The sequence below is a fragment of the Thalassophryne amazonica genome, chromosome 13, assembly GCF_902500255.1.
Source record: "Thalassophryne amazonica chromosome 13, fThaAma1.1, whole genome shotgun sequence".
Lineage (NCBI taxonomy): Eukaryota > Metazoa > Chordata > Actinopteri > Batrachoidiformes > Batrachoididae > Thalassophryne > Thalassophryne amazonica.
Window position 1 is genome coordinate 53,984,043 of NC_047115.1, and position 18,153 is coordinate 54,002,195.

The 18,153-nt window shown below is 39.1% G+C and overlaps 1 protein-coding gene across 3 annotated transcripts in view; it reads left to right on the plus strand.

Moving 5' to 3' along the window:
• The first annotated feature begins 336 nt into the window (after positions 1-336).
• The window catches only part of mlip (muscular LMNA-interacting protein), a 74,621-nt gene continuing 56,804 nt past the window's right edge, over positions 337-18,153 (plus strand). For all 3 annotated transcript variants that reach the window (XM_034185190.1, XM_034185189.1, XM_034185191.1), the window contains exon 1: positions 337-544. In XM_034185190.1, coding sequence (XP_034041081.1) covers positions 515-544 — 30 coding nt within the window. In that variant the 5' untranslated portion in view covers positions 337-514. The remainder of the gene's footprint in view (positions 545-18,153) is intronic.

Genomic DNA, 18,153 nt, shown 5'->3' on the forward strand with positions numbered 1-18,153 from the left:
ATGATTTATTCTCCACTGCAGCACTGTTTTTCTTACCAAGTCATTTTTCTCAATGCAGGTATCTGCAGTTCTTAAGCTGCTTCATTTAAACTCACTCAGCCAGGAAATTTACCGGCTTCTGCACATGTTCACCGTAAGAAGAAGCAGCGAGATTTTTACTTTGGCATCTTCAGGATAAAATAAGGAGCGATTATAATTCATGGCAGGACGACAAAGAGCGGTGGAGCATGAAGCTCACAGCGTGCACATTGTGACTGGTGCCCTGCAGGCTGACTCCTGACTATTTGTGGCTATAATGTATCTATAAAAGGAACTCTGCATGAGCACGCACACGCCGAGCCTAATGCACACTGGACTTTATCACACAGGCTGAGACGTAGGCAACTTTCTTTCCGGAGGTGGCAAATTCAACATTTATATTTATGTAAAATTAAAATTAAAATAGATTTATAAAGGGGAGTTGGCCAAAGTCTGGACTCAGAGACAGCGTGGATACAGAGACACATGACACAGAATGGAGACCTTAAATAAGAGTTTGGGGAAGGTAAGAAGGTTGGCAAACACAAGCTAAATTGTCAAAATGTGTCAATCATAAACTTTTTTTTGTGTGTATTTGCTTTATGGATGAATAACAAAGCAACTCTGATTTAAAGGCTTATTATTGTTTTACAACAACAATCATGATATTTTTAAACCATTACAGCTTGACTTTACCTCACATCACTAATTTAAGGGTTTCACTAACAAATCAAAACAATCTGCATTTTCTATGTCTGTTAACTGATCACAAAATTATAAGCCTTATTAGAGCAGTGTTTACAAAACAACACAGATGTAAACAAACAGACTACAGCAGTGCAATATCAGGTGCTATTTGTAAACAAATATGTTTTCAAATGAAAGGTTTCGTTTTCCACATTTAGATATGTTGACGGAAAAAGTCGGCTTACATATTCTAGCTCACTTCTTTGTGATATTTAGGTTGAAAATGAATCTTTCATGTTATTGCTTCTTAACTGTTGTGGAAAAAAGCGCAACAAACTAAGATAACTTTTTATTCAATTTATTTACATAATTAGTTAATTTAAATTGTCTTAAATTAATCAATTAAATATTTACAAACTATTTAACCAAACATTTATTCAATGCTGACAAACTATTTAGCCAAGTATTTATTCTGTGTTTATTTCATTTAGCTAAATATTTAGGTAAATATTAAACTGTAAACTCAACAGATTGTTTCATTAAAACAAACGCTGTTGTGATTGTCACGTGAAGCAGTCACACGGTCATGAGATTGATCATTTTTATGAATGATTATACAAATTATACAATTATACAAATAATGAATGTTTATGAGTTCAATGATACACATATTTCATGAGGTGAAAGCTGGAACATACCATTCAACAAAGTGAAGCCAAGTTGAATGGTATGTTCCAGCTTTCACAGAATTAAATATTCATTCCATTGAAAGAATGTAAAATCATTCATTATTTGTTTTATATAATGGCTAAAATAGATCCTTGTCATTTGATATTATATTAATTTATAAACAACAGAAAAGGGACTTACATTTTGGTGCAGCATTGCACTGACTTTGTGTACTTCCAAAAAAAGAAAAAAAAAAGAAAAGAAAAAGAGTTTGTGTACTTCCTCACTCCAGTGAAAAATCACGTCAGAAATTTGTCCAGCTTTGGTGCATCACTGGTGCTCTGACATCAACAATCCAACATGAACTTTAAATATGAGTCCAAAAATAATTGTCATGATGTCGTCTGTGATGCCGTGCACCAACTTCATGTCAAAAATTCTTTGTACTTCCTCAGTACAGCGAAAAAAAAAAAAAAAAAATCATGTCAGAAATTAGTCCAGCTTTTCATTCTAACTTCCTCCTAACAGCTCTTCATGCCTCCAGACGGCTTCCAGTGCAATGGATTTGTTTTGTGTGTGCACACACGTTGTGTGTGTGTGCGCACGTACATGTAAGTGCGCAGAGTGTAATGACACGTGCATGAGCAAGTGTGGGGCGCGTGTGCATGCGCGAGCACGTGTGCGCATGTGTGCAGAGTGCAATGGTACCAAATGTATGGAACCAAATTTGCACGCTAAATGAAACCAAATTGCACTCTAAATGCAATGCAACACAAATGGGACAAATAATCCATGACATACAAAGCGCCAATGAAATGACAAGGATCCACTCAGCTGTTATACGAGGTCTATTAGAAAAGTTTACTACCTTTTTATTTAAAAAAAAAACTATATGGATTTGAATGACGTGCGATTACACCAATCATGCTTGAACCCTCGTGCGCATGCGTGAGTTTTTTCACGCGTGTCGGTGATGTCATTTCCCTGTGGGCAGGCCTTGAGTGAGATGTGGTCCCGCCCTCTCGGCTGAATTCCTTTGTTTCACACACTGCTCGAGACGGTGCGCGTTGCTTTATCAAAAATTTTTCTGGACCTGTGAGGAATATCCGAGTGGACACTATTCGAGAAATTAAACTGGTTTTCGGTGAAAAGTTTAACGGCTGATGAGAGATTATGGGGTGTTTCTGTCAGTGTAAGGACTTCCCACGGAGCGGGACGTCGTGCAGCGCTTCCAGGCGCCATCGTCGGCCTGTTTCGAGCTGAAAATATCCTAATTTAAGGCTTAATTCACCCAGGATGTTGTGAGAGAACAGAGAAGATTCAGAAGAGGCCAGCATGAGGACTTTATGCGGACATTCCACTGTTTAAGGACATTTTTTAATGAAAGACGTGCGCGCAAATCTGTGTGCGCCGCGACATGAAAAACACCTCTGTGTTGAAAACCATTTGTAAAATTCAGGCGGCTTTTGATGGCTTTCAACAAGTGAGTAACTGAGAAATTGTTTAACAGCTTGGGCATGTTCCAACTTGCCTGTTAAGGTTTCCAACGGAGGTGTTTTTCCTGTCGCGACCTCCCGCGGTCAGGTCCAGCCCGACATGCGACTCTGCCCGCACGTTCTTTCATTACAAAATGTCCGTTAACAATGGAATGTCCGAATAAACTCCTCATACCAACTTCTTCTGCAAGTTCTCTGTTCTCTGACGACTTCCTGGGTCAACAGAGCCTGAAATGTGGAAGTTTTCGACTTGAAACGGCGAGACGCTGCCGCCTCGAAGCGCAGATCGCTGTTGGGCGCCATGGGCCGTCCTTAAAGCAACACTACCAGGCCAAAATCTCTCATCAGCCGTTAAAATTTTTACCGAAAACCAGCTGAATTTATCGAATGGTGTCCACTCAGTTGTGCCTTACAGTTTTGAAAAAATTTTGATCAAACAAAGCAGCAGTCTCTGAGCCATTCATAAACAATGAAAAAATCGACGAGAGGGTGGGCGACTCCTCACTCAAAGACTGCCCACAGGCGAATGACGTAACCGACAGGCGTGAAAAAGCTCTTGCATGCCCACGAGGGTTCAAGCATGTCTGATGTAATCACACGTGATTCAAATCCATATGGTTTTTGAAAAAAAAAAATAATAAGGTCGGACACTTTTCTAATAGACTTCGTATATTAATTGTGCTCATTTGTGTGCTGTTGGGCATGTTGGTCTAAAAATGAGGTGTGGTCAGCTGTGGTGCAGGTGAATTCCTATTGGGTGGAAAGGGAATGTTTTTGTACTTATGTAGACAAACAAAATGAAATTAAATTTGCACCATCGATAGATATTATGACATGGAAGACTTCATCGAATTTTGGAGGTGAGCCGGATCCGGAATGGCGGATTCATTTATTTCATTCATTTATAATTCATTTATTTATCGTTTGTTCTTGTTGGTCACATAACAAGATCGCTTCACTTTGCAAATTTATCACACTACAGGGCGCAACAGTGAGAGAGCTCTTGCACGCACACATCTATCTATCTATCTATCTATCTATCTATCTATCTATCTATCTATCTATCTATCTATCTATCTATCTATCTATCTATCTATCTATCTATCTATCTATCTATCTATCTATCTATCTATCTATCTATCTATCTATCTATCTATCTATCTATCTATCTATCTATCTATCTATCTATCTATCTATCTATCTATCTATCTATCTATCTATCTATCTATCTATCTATCTATCTATCTATCTATCTATCTATCTATCTATCTATCTATCTATCAATCAATCAATCAATCAATCAATCAATCATTGTATGCATGCATGTATGTATGTATGTGTGTGTGTGTGTGTGTGTGTGTATCACACACAGTACATATTGCTGCCAGTGTGCCAGCACAGTCACTCAGCTACGGATGGCCACTAAAAACTGTTGCGAATATGTGAGTGTTGTATAATCTTTGAGCAACAAATTGAAACCCCTAGATGTCCATTGTTGGCACATAGACAGTCCCACCCTGAGTGCTTTTAAAAATGATCTTAAAAAATGGCTCAAAAACAATCAAACCTGTCAACACAGGTGAGATGTATTGTACATAATCTCATGTTTTGTTTTAATTTATTTATTGTAATTGTTTGTTGTGTGTCTGAGGACTACAGATGGAAAGTAGCTTTTAGCTAAATCTGGCATATTTACACTATGGCATGAAAATGTACAAAGTGTTCATTAATGTGCATTGTCCTCATCAAATAAACAATAAATAAAAAATATCACATAGTATTAATATTTTTCCATGTATTGTTAATCAGCATGTTGTTCAACAGGTTCAAACTTTTTCATTTTGTATTTGAGTGATGATAATTTTGTTTGCACTTACATTCAGCATTGCCCCTTCATCTTCTGTATGTAATTTTTAATTTAATCTTTAATCCAGATTGATTGTATTGAATAGTCATTTTAGTTGAGATTTAATCCAGTTTATAAATTTTCATTTAATGTGAAGATATTAAATCCTGTAATGCTAGAAAGATATTCAATACCATCCACCCACCCTCCTCCTCATATTCCCACAACCACCCTCTGTCAGCTTTCAGGAATTCACATAGACACTACATACAGTATACTCCACTGAAGTTATGGGATATTTTGTACTGGCACAAAAGAATAGATGTTACCAAACTGCTTATGTACTGTACTCACATGAATATGGCCTAGATTTAAATACATTAGACAACATGCTGTAAAAAATAAAATATTCTAAGAGAATATGTGACATTTATTTAGATTCTCAATATATTGCCGGTCTTACATTATGCAGAACGATAATCTAACTCCACCTTAAACTTTACATTACCATGGTTATGTTTTCCCCTGTAGATGTGCATTTCCTCCTCACATCATACTTTGCATTAATAACATTTGTTTATGATCTGGAGTGATGATCCTGCATGCTCAGTAGCGTTCCCATCGCTGCGGCTGGCAGTTGCTATATTTACACACCCTATCTGCTCCGAAGAGAGGCCCCCCCTTCATCTGTAATTAAACTTTGCTGAATGCCACACCCAACTGTTTATGTGTTTACTTCAAAATGTGAGCTACTGAGATATTTTTGTAGCATCTGTGAACCACAACAGCATCCAAGTTGCAGGGAGATAGTATTTTCATGCAATTACTTGAATGGTTACAATATATCCTGACATCTATGATGTTTGATGTAGTTGCAATCATAATACAGATAGTGTATTCAAGGCCAGTTGCTTATTGGTACAATAAAAGAATAACTAACCCATTGTACACCCAGTGCAAAGCCCAGTGCAAGTGTTAGTTTTCATCGATATATTAGTGTAAAGGTTGTCGAAAAGAGTCTTGAGCAAAGTTTGAAAAATGGCTTGAGGTAAAAGTCAGTTGTACCAGAATACACAACAGGATGAGTCCGTGTAACAGTGTCATTCATGCGGAAACAGGCTGAAAGATCGGTCAAAGATCGGTTCAGCACACAGGAAGATAGTTTTTGAAAGTCTAGTAGCCCTGAGGGCAGCAGCAAGACAGTAATCAAGATAAACAAGCAGAGGGTCAGAACACAAACCAAGTGTATGAACCAAGAAACAGAAGGCTAAACTCAGGAGATGCGGACAGGCAGCATCGGTTGGAAAATCTAAGGAAAACACAAACAAATGTAAAACAGCAGGAATAGGCACATTGACAATCTGGCACTGGAGTGAAGGAACTGTAAAGATTAAATAGTGCTTGATACGATTAATGAGGGGTGATCCCGTGATTGCAACAAGTACAGTGGTTTTGTACTGCTCTCTGTGGCAGGAAAAGGTGCTTGGAAGGATTATTCTTAAAAGAAGTCAGTGCCTAATGTTTGCTACTTAGCAATCACAGCAGTCTGCTTTCATGCCCAAGAGGTCAACCGCAGACCGCATCCTAGTTCTCATTGAATGCAAGTGTGAATACTTGCTTTCCTTCTTTGCAGCCTATGTTGACTTTGGTAAAGTGCTTGAATTAACTGACTGAGCTACTCTCCAGGACATCCAGAAAATTTCCTGAGATCCCCAAAAAGTTGGTGGACATCCCAGTGAGCCTATGGACAGGTACTGTGTGTCCTGTACTGTGCAAGAATACTAGGACTAGTGTTCTGACTTATGGGTGTTGGTTAGGGTTGTAGAAAACAGTGGCTTAGGTGTCTTTGTTGGCATGGAAAGGTTTATTGACTTTGAAGAATCCATGGATGCCCTGATTGCAGAACCTGAGGAGCTGAGCGAGGAGTCAGCGTCTGGATTTGTAGATGTCATGGATCAACACTAAGATCCAGGCTTTCAGCGAGTTCCTGGACTCAGTCATCAGAAGTATATCTGTAAGCGGTGAAAGTGTGAAACTTGCAGAGACGTTGACTTGCCACTTCTAAATTAATTTTTGCAATTTCCATACTTGAGGGCATTTTCCTGAAATAGTAAATAGCAATTTTCTGTTGTAAAGGATGATTGTTGAGAGTGGAAAATTATCAAATACGGCTCTGTTTCAATCACTTAATTATTTCTCAGTTTATTTTTGAAAATTTTATTTTGTTGCTTCCAACCTTTATACAATAAAAGCACAATTGTTAATTTATAGACACTTTAATATTTTGTTAGCTCTGGACTGGAGGAGAATAATCAAAACATAACAGAAAAACTGCTCATGTATTCGAGGGCCTATTGTCACAATGCCCCAGCTGGTACATCTTAAACATTAGCAAAATACCCAATCTCCCCCATCATACACTCAACAAAAATATAAACGCAACACTTTTGGTTTTGCTCCTATTTTGTATGAGATGAACTCAAAGATCTAAAACTTTTTCCACATACACAATATCACCATTTCTCTCAAATATTGTCCACAAACCAGTCTAAATCTGTAATAGTGAGCACTTCTCCTTTGCTGAGATAATCCATCCCACCTCACAGGTGTGCCATACCAAGATGCTGATTAGACACCATGATTAGTGCACAGGTGTGCCTTAGACTGCCCACAATAAAAGGCCACTCTGAAAGGTGCAGTTTTATCACACAGCACAATGCCACAGATGTCGCAAGATTTGAGGGAGCGTGCAATTGGCATGCTGACAGCAGGAATGTCAACCAGAGCTGTTGCTCGTGTATTGAATGTTCATTTCTCTACCATAAGCCTTCTCCAAAGTCGTTTCAGAGAATTTGGCAGTACATCCAACCAGCCTCACAACCGCAGACCACGTGTAACCACACCAGCCCAGGACCTCCACATCCAGCATGTTCACCTCCAAGATCGTCTGAGACCAGCCACTCAGACAGCTGCTGAAACAATCGGTTTGCATAACCAAAGACTTTCTGCACAAACTGTCAGAAACCGTCTCTGGGAAGCTCATCTGCATGCTCGTCGTCCTCATCGGGGTCTTGACCTGACTCCAGTTTGTCGTCGTAACCAACTTGAGTGGGCAAATGCTCACATTCGCTGGCGTTTGGCACGTTGGAGAGGTGTTCTCTTCACAGATGATGCGAAGGAGATGTGTTGCACTGCATGAGGCAAATGGTGGTCACACCAGATACTGACTGGTATCCCCCCCAATAAAACAAAACTGCACCTTTCAGAGTGGCCTTTTATTGTGGGCAGTCTAAGGCACACCTGTGCACTAATCATGGTGTCTAATCAGCATCTTGATATGGCACACCTGTGAGGTGGGATGGATTATCTTAGCAAAGGAGAAGTGCTCACTATCACAGATTTTGACTGGTTTCTGAACAATATTTGAGGGAAATGGTGATATTGTGTATGTGGAGAAACTTTTAGATCTTTGAGTTCATCTCATACAAAATGGGAGCAAAACCAAAAGTGTTGCGTTTATATTTTTGTTGAGTATACATCCATGACGATGCTCAAGCTGGTTCTACCCAAGCTTTTCAAAATGGCTGTACTGTGTTTTGAAGACCAATCTGAGTGCAATGTATCAACTTTTTCATCCTTGTCTACAGCAGTGATGGATTAAACACATAGAATGAGTTATTTGTACAGTTGGAGTATCGATCATCAGTTTGGTGGTACAGTTTCAACTTAGTAATTTGTGTCCAGAGTGCAAGTAGATTTCCCGCTATGTACAAACCTTCCTTACACTGGGTTTGCCCTGGTTTTACAGCACAGTTACAGATCAGTTATGTCACTACATGGGAGCTTACTTCAGCGTGTATTCCCCTTCACACACATACTCCAGCACCGCAAAATGGCCTCAAGGACCTAGACCTTCAACAAATGGCCTAGTTGCAAAACTGTTGGAGGGGATATGGAACAAAACAGCACATGCTGTCAACATATATGTAGATGGAAGTTTAATTTTTCATGAGAATTGGCAATATCTCAGAAAATAGCATTTATTCTACCTTCCAAATACACTGACTCTGTTTAAACATCATACACTTCTACAAAGTATGTTTTGCACATTTTAGTTTGTCATGTATGTGTCTCTTTAAAAAGCTCCCCATGGAAGGGGGTCGGCCTGAGGAGATGATTTATTGCTGTTTGTATTTGGTCTATGGGACGGTCCGGCATACCACAGTGCATAACTGTGCTGAGGTGACAGGCAATGTTGAGCAAGGCAGCACAGTGAAGCAATGGTGGTGGAAATGCGATCTTTTAGGACGGCATGACCTCGGCAACACTCAGCAATTACTCATTCAAGAGGGCTCCAATGGGCAAGTAGGAAACATTCTCTTTAACCTTTCACAGTTTAAACCCACTCTGCTATGACTACAGAGCACATGCAAACAAACTTACATAAGAACTTCAAATACACCAACAATTTTAGAAGAGGACACACAGTTCTTTTAATGGCAGCATTTAGTCAGCGTGTCTAATGGAGTGCCATGACAATAAATATTCAGATCATATCACAGCTTTGAATCTGGTTATTTGAACTACACACCTAATCCCGTCTGCACTTTAAATAATGTCAAGAAATTTGAAAAAGGAACTCACATAGCTGCAGACTTCCTGACTTTTTTTGGACCATGTTTACTCAATGTGATATGTATGGATAAGTATACCTTTTCACATGTCCTGATGTATCTCTATCAGCCCGCGTCTGAAGGATATCACATATTATAGCAATTCATTAGTTGATAAAACTGACCATAGCATCATAACGAACTTGACAAGGAAAATAACAATGGAAACTATGGAAAATCTTAGAATGGATTTATTACATCAAAACTGGAGTGACATTTATACTGAGGATGCAGATCAATCTTATGAATCATTAATTTCAGTTATTTCCAAGTTATATGATAAACATTTCCCTTTTGTGTCAAAAGTTGGAAATAAGAAAAATATTGATCAACCTTGGATGCATGTAAATGAAAGGCCAGTTGCTTATTGGTACAGAATGCATGTAAAAAGAAAAATTTTGTTGTACAAGCCGTTTGTAAAATTTAGAACAAATGAAGCTGAGAGAAGGTATAAGATGTCAGAGCGGGCGGGTGCCGGGCACCCGAAGCAGCTGGACCCGCAATGCAGACTCCCACATCAGGTTCACGTGTAAAAGCAAATGTCGTCTTTATTTCAGGCTGAGGTATGGTACACAGGTGATCAGTCAGCGGAGCGGAGGTACAAGCAGGGTCAGGCAAAAACACAGTCATATTCAGGCAGGGTTCAGAAGCACGAGCAAACATGGACATCAGGGATGAGGCAAAAAGCGTAGTCAAAAAACAGAGCAGATTTCAAAACACACGGCTAGGCAAAACAGGACTGGATACGAGAGCTAGGATGTGTACTAACGACGACAAACTGGCAGTGAGCTGTGAGACTGTGATGGTTTAAATAAGGGGCAAACAAATTAGGGTGATGTGAAGCAGGTGTGTGGAAGTCTCTGGAAGGGGGCGTGACCGGGGGAGTCAAAGGTTGTGCAGAGTACAAGATAGTGAAGGAAGGAAAGCACAGAGTGAAGTGAAGTAACAGACAAAGACACGTGAGCTGGAGCAAGAGTGGGAGTGAATGAAAACACAAAGCAGACATAAACAAGGTGGGAAACAAAGACATGGGGCAGGTGCAGGGTGTGGAGTGAACATAAGTAACCCGGCGTGAGACAAGGAACAAAGACATGATGGGAGGTGCGGAGTGGAAACAAAATGACAAAAACAGAACAGAGCTAAATTGGAAATTATGGTCAGAATATAATGCAACAACAGGAACCATAATCAAACATGAGCATGAGAACAAAAGCAAGTAGAACTGAACAGGGAATCAATACAAAAGCAAAATTAAACAGGAACAAACTAATAAACAAAAATCAAAACCAGGTATAAAAGTACACAGCCAACATATACAGAACAAAGCTAAATGATAAACAATGAAAACACAAACCGGCTGAACAGAACTAGAACAGAACTGGACATTGGCTAATGTATGAAAAGTAACAAAATGATAAGAAAAACATAGCCGAATAACTCATGATGAAAATAAAAAACTAATACATCAAAGCTGGGGTCGGAGATGAGCAAAAAGGGGAACCAAAATAAGGACTAAGACCTAGACCCAGGCCGGGCATGACATAAGACATGTAAAAACAAACTAATTAAGATCATACGATCATGTAAAAAGGCAGTACTACAGTGATTTATTAGATAAAATAAAACGAATATAAAGAGTACTTGGAAGTTTTTAAATTAAATCATAAATAAGAAAAAAGTTGTTAAAGAATATCCTGGGTAAAAATTTAGCAAATTCAATTGTATCTTCTAAAACATGCTCTTCAGATTACAGCAAAACAATTAAAACAGCTTTGGATTCAATGTTCATTAAAGAAACGGATGAAAAAGAGATTATTGACATAGTTCATGAACTTAAGAGAAAAAAAAAATCTACTGATAGTGACAATTTTGATATATTTTTGGTTAAAAATATTGGTTGTATTGTTAAGTCTTTAATGTATATCTGTAATTTGTAATTAATGACTGGGAAATTTCCGTTCAAAATGAAAATAGCTAAAGTGATACCATTGTTCAAATCTGGTGACAAACTTTTGTTTTTCAAATTATAGGCCAGTCTCCCTCTTACCACAATTTTCTAAAATTTTGGAAAAGGTATTTGTAATGTCGTTAAATTATTTCTTAGCTAAACATCATCTTCTTAGCGGGCAGCAATAGGGTTTTAGAAAAAAATCGCATTACTTCACTGACTGCAATGGATTTCGTTGAACAAATTTCCAATGCGATGAGAATAGGCAATATACTGTAGGGTTTTTTTTTTTTTTACAGAAAGCATTTGATACTATACATCATGTTTTGCTATTAGACAAATTACAGAAGTATGGTATCAGGGGATTGGCACATGACTGGATAACCAGTTACTTACACAGTAGGTGTGTCCACATTGGTGATACAAATGCTGAGTTCTTGAAGATTACATGTGGGGTGCCCCAGGGTTCAGTCCTTGGGCCATTGCTGTTTCTTTTGTACATTAATGATATATGTTTGGTTTTCAAGTCCACAAGTTGTATTTTATTTGGTGCTAATACGACTGTGTTTTGTAGTGGAGAGCATTTGGGACAGCTCCTGGACACAATGGAGAATGAATTACAGAAATTTAAACATTGGTTCAATTCAAACAAATTATCACTACATTTTGGTAATGTCCAGGATCTGTTCAAAATGAGGGCCTCCAGCGACAATTTGAGAGGGATATTATTATTTGAGAAACTAAAGATTCGAACTACTGTAAAAAGTCATTGTGTTTGCATTAAAGGGGTTAATATTTTGAATAATTGTCCTGATAATATTAAATTACTTGGTACCTTAGTTGGCTTTAAAAGGCTTTACAAAAATAATATAATTACCCATTATAGTTTGAAGAATTAGGTTTACCATTACTGCTGGGATGGGTTCCAGCCCCCCCGCGACCCTTAATTGGACTAGGCGGTTGAAGATGAGTGTTTGAGTGAGTGAGGTTTACCATTCTGATCTATGTATATAACCATCAAAATAGTTAAAGAATAATCATACACATGAATCATGTAAAACAACGCAGTTAAATCATATACTTGTATGTTAATTGTGGAATGTTCTTATGTCTCTATAAAGACATGAGTGTGCTCTTCACTAACTTCTTGATGTCTCACAACTTCAGTATGAGAATAAGTTGTAGAATTCTCCCTGCTAGTGAGGCTAATGGGCTTTCACACCAGAAGCATCAGCTTAAGTAGGTCTAAATTGGTCTAAAAAGCATTATTTTCAATGAGATGCATCACATTTTTGACGCAACGCTAACCAGGTTATCTAACTGAAAATTGAGGGCACCATTAGCGCACATAGCCACTGTGAAGTGACTGTGTGCTTTTGGAGGGGATTTCAAGTGCAGATAAACCTGGTGAGTCAATAAATGACATTTAATAATTATTATCTCAAACTAGTTGTTGGTATCCTTTGGTAACTCAGGCACACCGGAGGTACAGTAACTTAGTTTTGTGGCGTGGCTGAGTAATGACAGACAATTGGTCATGACCAGTGAACTTCTTCTTTGTTTCAGTTGATGCTTGGCATCTCAAAAACAACCCATCAATTCCATCTGCTCTCTTGGGATCAAAGGCAGAACCTCTGACTTACTCCATAAGTGCTGGTTGGTCATTTGAGCAGCTTTGGAGACTGGTCATTCGTTGTTTTTGCAGGAACTTTCCTTGCATGCTAATCTCTCTCACTGGCCTTGGTGAAGCTACAAAGCCTCCATCTGACCACACCTTTGTTCTACAGCCACACTGATGAGCGTTCAGTGTGAACACTTCAACTTCTTGAGCTTATAAGACTCCCCACAGTGTCTTCTCATGACATCACGACCTTGGTGATATTCAGTGGAGTCAGTCGTAATCTTGAAAAGATGGGAATTGAAAATTTTTTTCAGAAAAACCGCTGCGAGGTACAGTTTGTTGGTTTGAAAAGATGAAAATACAGGTAATCCCAAAAGCAGTGGTGGGCACAGTTCCGATAATAGCTAATTATCGAAGATAATGTTTTCATTATCGGATTATCGTTTTAGATAACTTTAAAAACCATTATCGGACTAATTATCTTCTGATAAATTTTCGTCCGATAATTTTTAGACCGTTAACGTAGTAAACAGCTACAAACATTTTTAAAATCAGTTGAGCACCTACTTGTTAAAAGTTCCATAACAGATGTATAGTTCTACCCTCTGCAAACAGAAGAGAGCTGTTGCTAGGAAAAACTGCTCTATCCTCTGCAGGCAAAGGAAAACTGGTCACAAAAAAAAAAAAAAAAATCATTTCTTTTAACACCATACTGATACACTGGCAATATCACCCAAGTCATCCAGAGGCATACATTTTTAACTTATAGTTCAAATTTTAACCAAACTAATTTCGGACAAGCTATTTAAAATTACTGTCACGTCTTAAGTTTTATAAAGTGAAAATATCAGATATATGTTTTAGTTTTAAAGTAATGCGCTAATTTTTAAGGTTTTAGTGAGCACAGGCTGTGCCCAGCAGTGCATTATGGGTAGGATAGGGTAATCTCAGTACCTTCACAACAGGACAAATGCATTTCAGACACTCTGTTCAGGCTCCACGGACAACAGCATTAAACTCTAGTGCCTAAAACTCTCTTGAATATATTCTCTGGATTTTTTCACCCCTTTAAGTCTGGTCTGCTTGAGGTTTCTTCCTCAAATCATAAGAGGGAAGTTTTCTTTACCACTGTCACTGTTGTGAAAGTGTCGTGACACAGACCCACAACAGGGGGCGTTAATGAATGGACAATGGATAAGCCAAAAGTAACAATTTAATGTTGTGAATCGCACAACGACGTACAGACAACAACAATATGGTGACTGTCAATCATACACCAGGTGACGTGTGGGCAGGCTCGACGATAGAAGACGCCTGGCGAGAGAAGAGCCGGATCCCCACACAGCTTCCACCACCAACGGAGCTGAAGAACACTGGAGCCGCCAAGCCCTGCGCCCCAGGTGGCCGCTGTCTTCAGCAGTCAGACCCGGTACTGCTGGCAGAGAACAGAGACAGTCCTGATGAGTGTGAGTTCGCACACTCAGTAATCCCACAGTCAGTGTTTAGTTAGGAGGGAGCACCTCCACCTCCAATCACACACTCGTGCAGCTCCTGTTTAACCACTTATCTGGTTTGGGGTGTGAGGCGAAGCCATCGCTGATCACACCAAACACCAATCCCACCGATAAGGACACACCACAGGAAAACGGCTGCAAAGAAGTTCAGATTATTACTCAATGTTTTGAGTCAGCAGAGAAAATTACCTGATTGGTAGCTGATTTCTCGGCGGGGAGGTGGAGTTGCAGTCCGGCCTTTATGGTGGTGGTGATGAGTAGTGGATGAGTGACAGCTGGTACGGATGATGTGTGACAGCTGTCACTCCTGGTCGCTCCGACGCCCTCTCGTGCTTGAAGCCCGCACTTCAAACAGGGCGCCATCTTGTGGTGGTGGGCCAGCAGTACCTCCTCTTTGGTGGCCCACACAACATTCACCTGTGTGCTTGCTCTAGGGGTTGGTAAGGTTTGACCTTACTTGTGTTAAGTGCCTTGTGGCAACTTTGTTGTGGTTTGGTGATATATAAATGAAATAAATTGACTGTGTATTTAGCATGTTTGCCTTCAAACATATGCAATTTGGAGTGTGTTCATGTGAGTGGACAAAAGTGAGGGGGTGTTGAACATGCATATAAGTGAGGTGAGCACACACAACATGATTTACTGAGGCTCCAAACAATTTCAGGGGCTGAAATTGCATATATAATTTAGCACATCTGAAAATTCTGTTGTGACTGAGCCAATGTGCTGCAATCAATAAATCAGATGTAGTCATGCCCCATGAGCTGTTTGGGTATGCATTTATTTATTTCAACTCAATGTTCTTCTTTAACACAGCAAACACGATGATTGAACATTAAGTTATAGTGGCCTATTTTAACAGAAGAAAACATCTACTACATGAATAAAATTAAATGTAACATTTGTTATTATCTTTCTATGTAACAGAAATAGAAATAAAATGCCCTGTGTGCATATGTGCTGTGCACATTTGCTTAACAACGATCAGCACCAGTCCATGGTCAGGACATTGGACAGCTCCTTGGACAATATGGACAACAGCTGCAACCACCTGCATATCATACATACACAAATGACTGTAATTCAATATCACATCCCCTCCAATTATGTGAAGGTGAAGAGCTTATATTAACACTAGAGTGACCCTGCTGTTGTGGGAATGCACACAGAAATATTGTTGCTTTAAGCCAACATCTTAATGCAAGCAGTACTGAATTTGGACTAATGCCAAACACTGTACACCTCTCGTCATAAACCTCATGACGTCATGACACATTAGTTTTTGATTTGGTAAATGTTTAATAACTGACATGTTCAATTAAAATGTGTGTTCTTCTTATTTTGTGCATACCTGCAAGTGGCTGATTGAATTTCATTTTGTACTTAACAGTCATAAACACACACAAAATCCTCATTTAAATACTGCTGTCATGTTATCAACAGGTGTCATTTGAGCAATTATTTTGAGTAAATAACTTGCAAATCATTCTTCACCCCAATGTCCAAAAGTTTAGAAAGCCCATGCAAATTAGCCCTCGTTGTGGGGTCTTATGGAATCAAGCCCTTTGTGTCCAAATGGTGCCCTGTACAGTGAATGAATCAACACTCCCTCTGTGCCCTGAACTTTTCTGTCCTCTGCTTACAAAAATAATCATTAGTTGCAGCCCTGTTCCATATTTTTCTAAATTGCATGACTAAAACGACACAGTGGGGAGACATAATGATTAATCAGACCTTTATTACACTATTTATGTGTGTGTGTGTGTGTGTGTGTTTAAAACTGGAAGGCAAAAACTCTACGTTCCCTGTTTCCATTGAATGCAGTATAAACTACACAAACATGATCTCATGCAGTGAACTCTGTATGGTACTCCCAAAACACAAATACAGAAGTAATCAGTAAAATTAGCTGCAGTTTTGTGAAATAACAAAAAAATAAAGGTCATTTATAATAAGTGAATTTCAACACAAATTCAGTCTCATGAAGTCTGTAGAAAAGCAAAGGGGAACTACACCACAAGGATGTAATTAGAAACAATTTTTGTGTCTGTTGGTTTGGATTCAACGCTTGAAAGCACATTGTAGTTGGTTACAGTAGCATCTGATCATTTATTGCTGATAATGTGTCAGCATTGCATTGCTGTACCCACAAACCCTTTAGTGTTCAGACTGTAAGCTAGATGAGAGGCAAGCTGATGTGAATAATGTTTCACAGTGTGCATTTAGTTGTCCTGCAGGGCTGGTGTGTTATAACATGGAGTATTTGCAATAGACTGGCAGAGAATTAACTCCTAACCTTTAATTTTTCAGAAGGAATTGCGGATCTGCTTAAGCTCAGAGTAGCAAAAAGTACTAATGACCGAAAACGTAATGAAAGAAAAAATGACATTGGAGGCATGCTTGTCATTGGTGTGAACTTGAAAGATTTCACAGGCACGCAGGTTAACACCAGAGCAGCGTCTGTGGCAGCTTATAGTGCATGAAAACTTCTGCTGTACAACAGAAACCCTGAGGCCCCTTCCAAAGGAAAGTGTATAAATTGATTTAATTGCGCGTCATTATCCTCCTTTGAGTCTGGGGGCTTGATTGCCTGATCCCTGCATGTTAGATCATTATGTGGTTGCATAACCTGACACAGGAGAAGGATATCAGCTGTACTCTGAAATGAATGAGAAAATGCTTTTAGAGTGAATCACATACATTTATAATACATAATGATACATTTGATTTATTTATTATTCATGTGCAGTTAGAATTATATGAAATTCTTCTTCTAAATCATAAGGAGAAAGGTTGGTGAAAAAAAATGGAATAGTCAGAGAGAGATGAAGAAAGTGGAGAGAAGTACAAGGAGATGCAATGTGAGGTGAAAAGAGAAGTGGCAAGAGTAGAGGAAAAGGCCAATAGTGAGCTGTACATGAAGATAAACACTAAAGAATGAGAAAAGGACTTGTATTGATTGGCCAGACAAAGACACTGAGCTGAAAAGGATGTGCAGCAGATTAGGGCGATAAAGGATGCAGATGGTAATGTGCTGACAAGTGAGGATAGTGTTTTGAGAAGGCAGAGGGAATATTTTGAGGAGCTAATGAATGAAGAAAATGAGAGAAAAGGCTTGATGATGTGGAGAGAGTAAATAGGAAGTGCAAGAGATTAGTAAGGATGAAGTGAGGAAAGGCAGTTGATCCAGATGTCAGTGGAGTTCCAAACCAGACTGTTTATTAAAATCTTCTTAAGTGAAAGGATGCTAGTTCTGATTTTTAAGAACAAGGGTGATGTGCAGACATGCATTAACTACAGAGGCATAAAGTTGAACAGCCACAGCATGAAGTTATGGGAAAGAGTAGTAGAAGCTAGGCTTAGAGAACAGATGAAGATCTGGGAGCAGCAATATTGTTTCATGCTGATAAAGAGCACTACGAAGCAATGTTTGCTCTGTGAGTACTGATGGAGACGTATGGAGAAGGCCAGAAGGAGTTACATTGTGTCTTTGTGGATTTAGAGAAAGCTTTTGACAGGATGCCAAGAGAAGAGTTGTGGTATTGCACAAGTAAGTCTGGAGTGGCAGAGAAGTATGTGAGGGTGGTGCAGGACTTGTACAAGAACACTGTGACAGCAGTGAGATGCGCAGTAGGAATGACAGACTCATTCAAGGTGGACGTGGAATAACATCAAAAATCT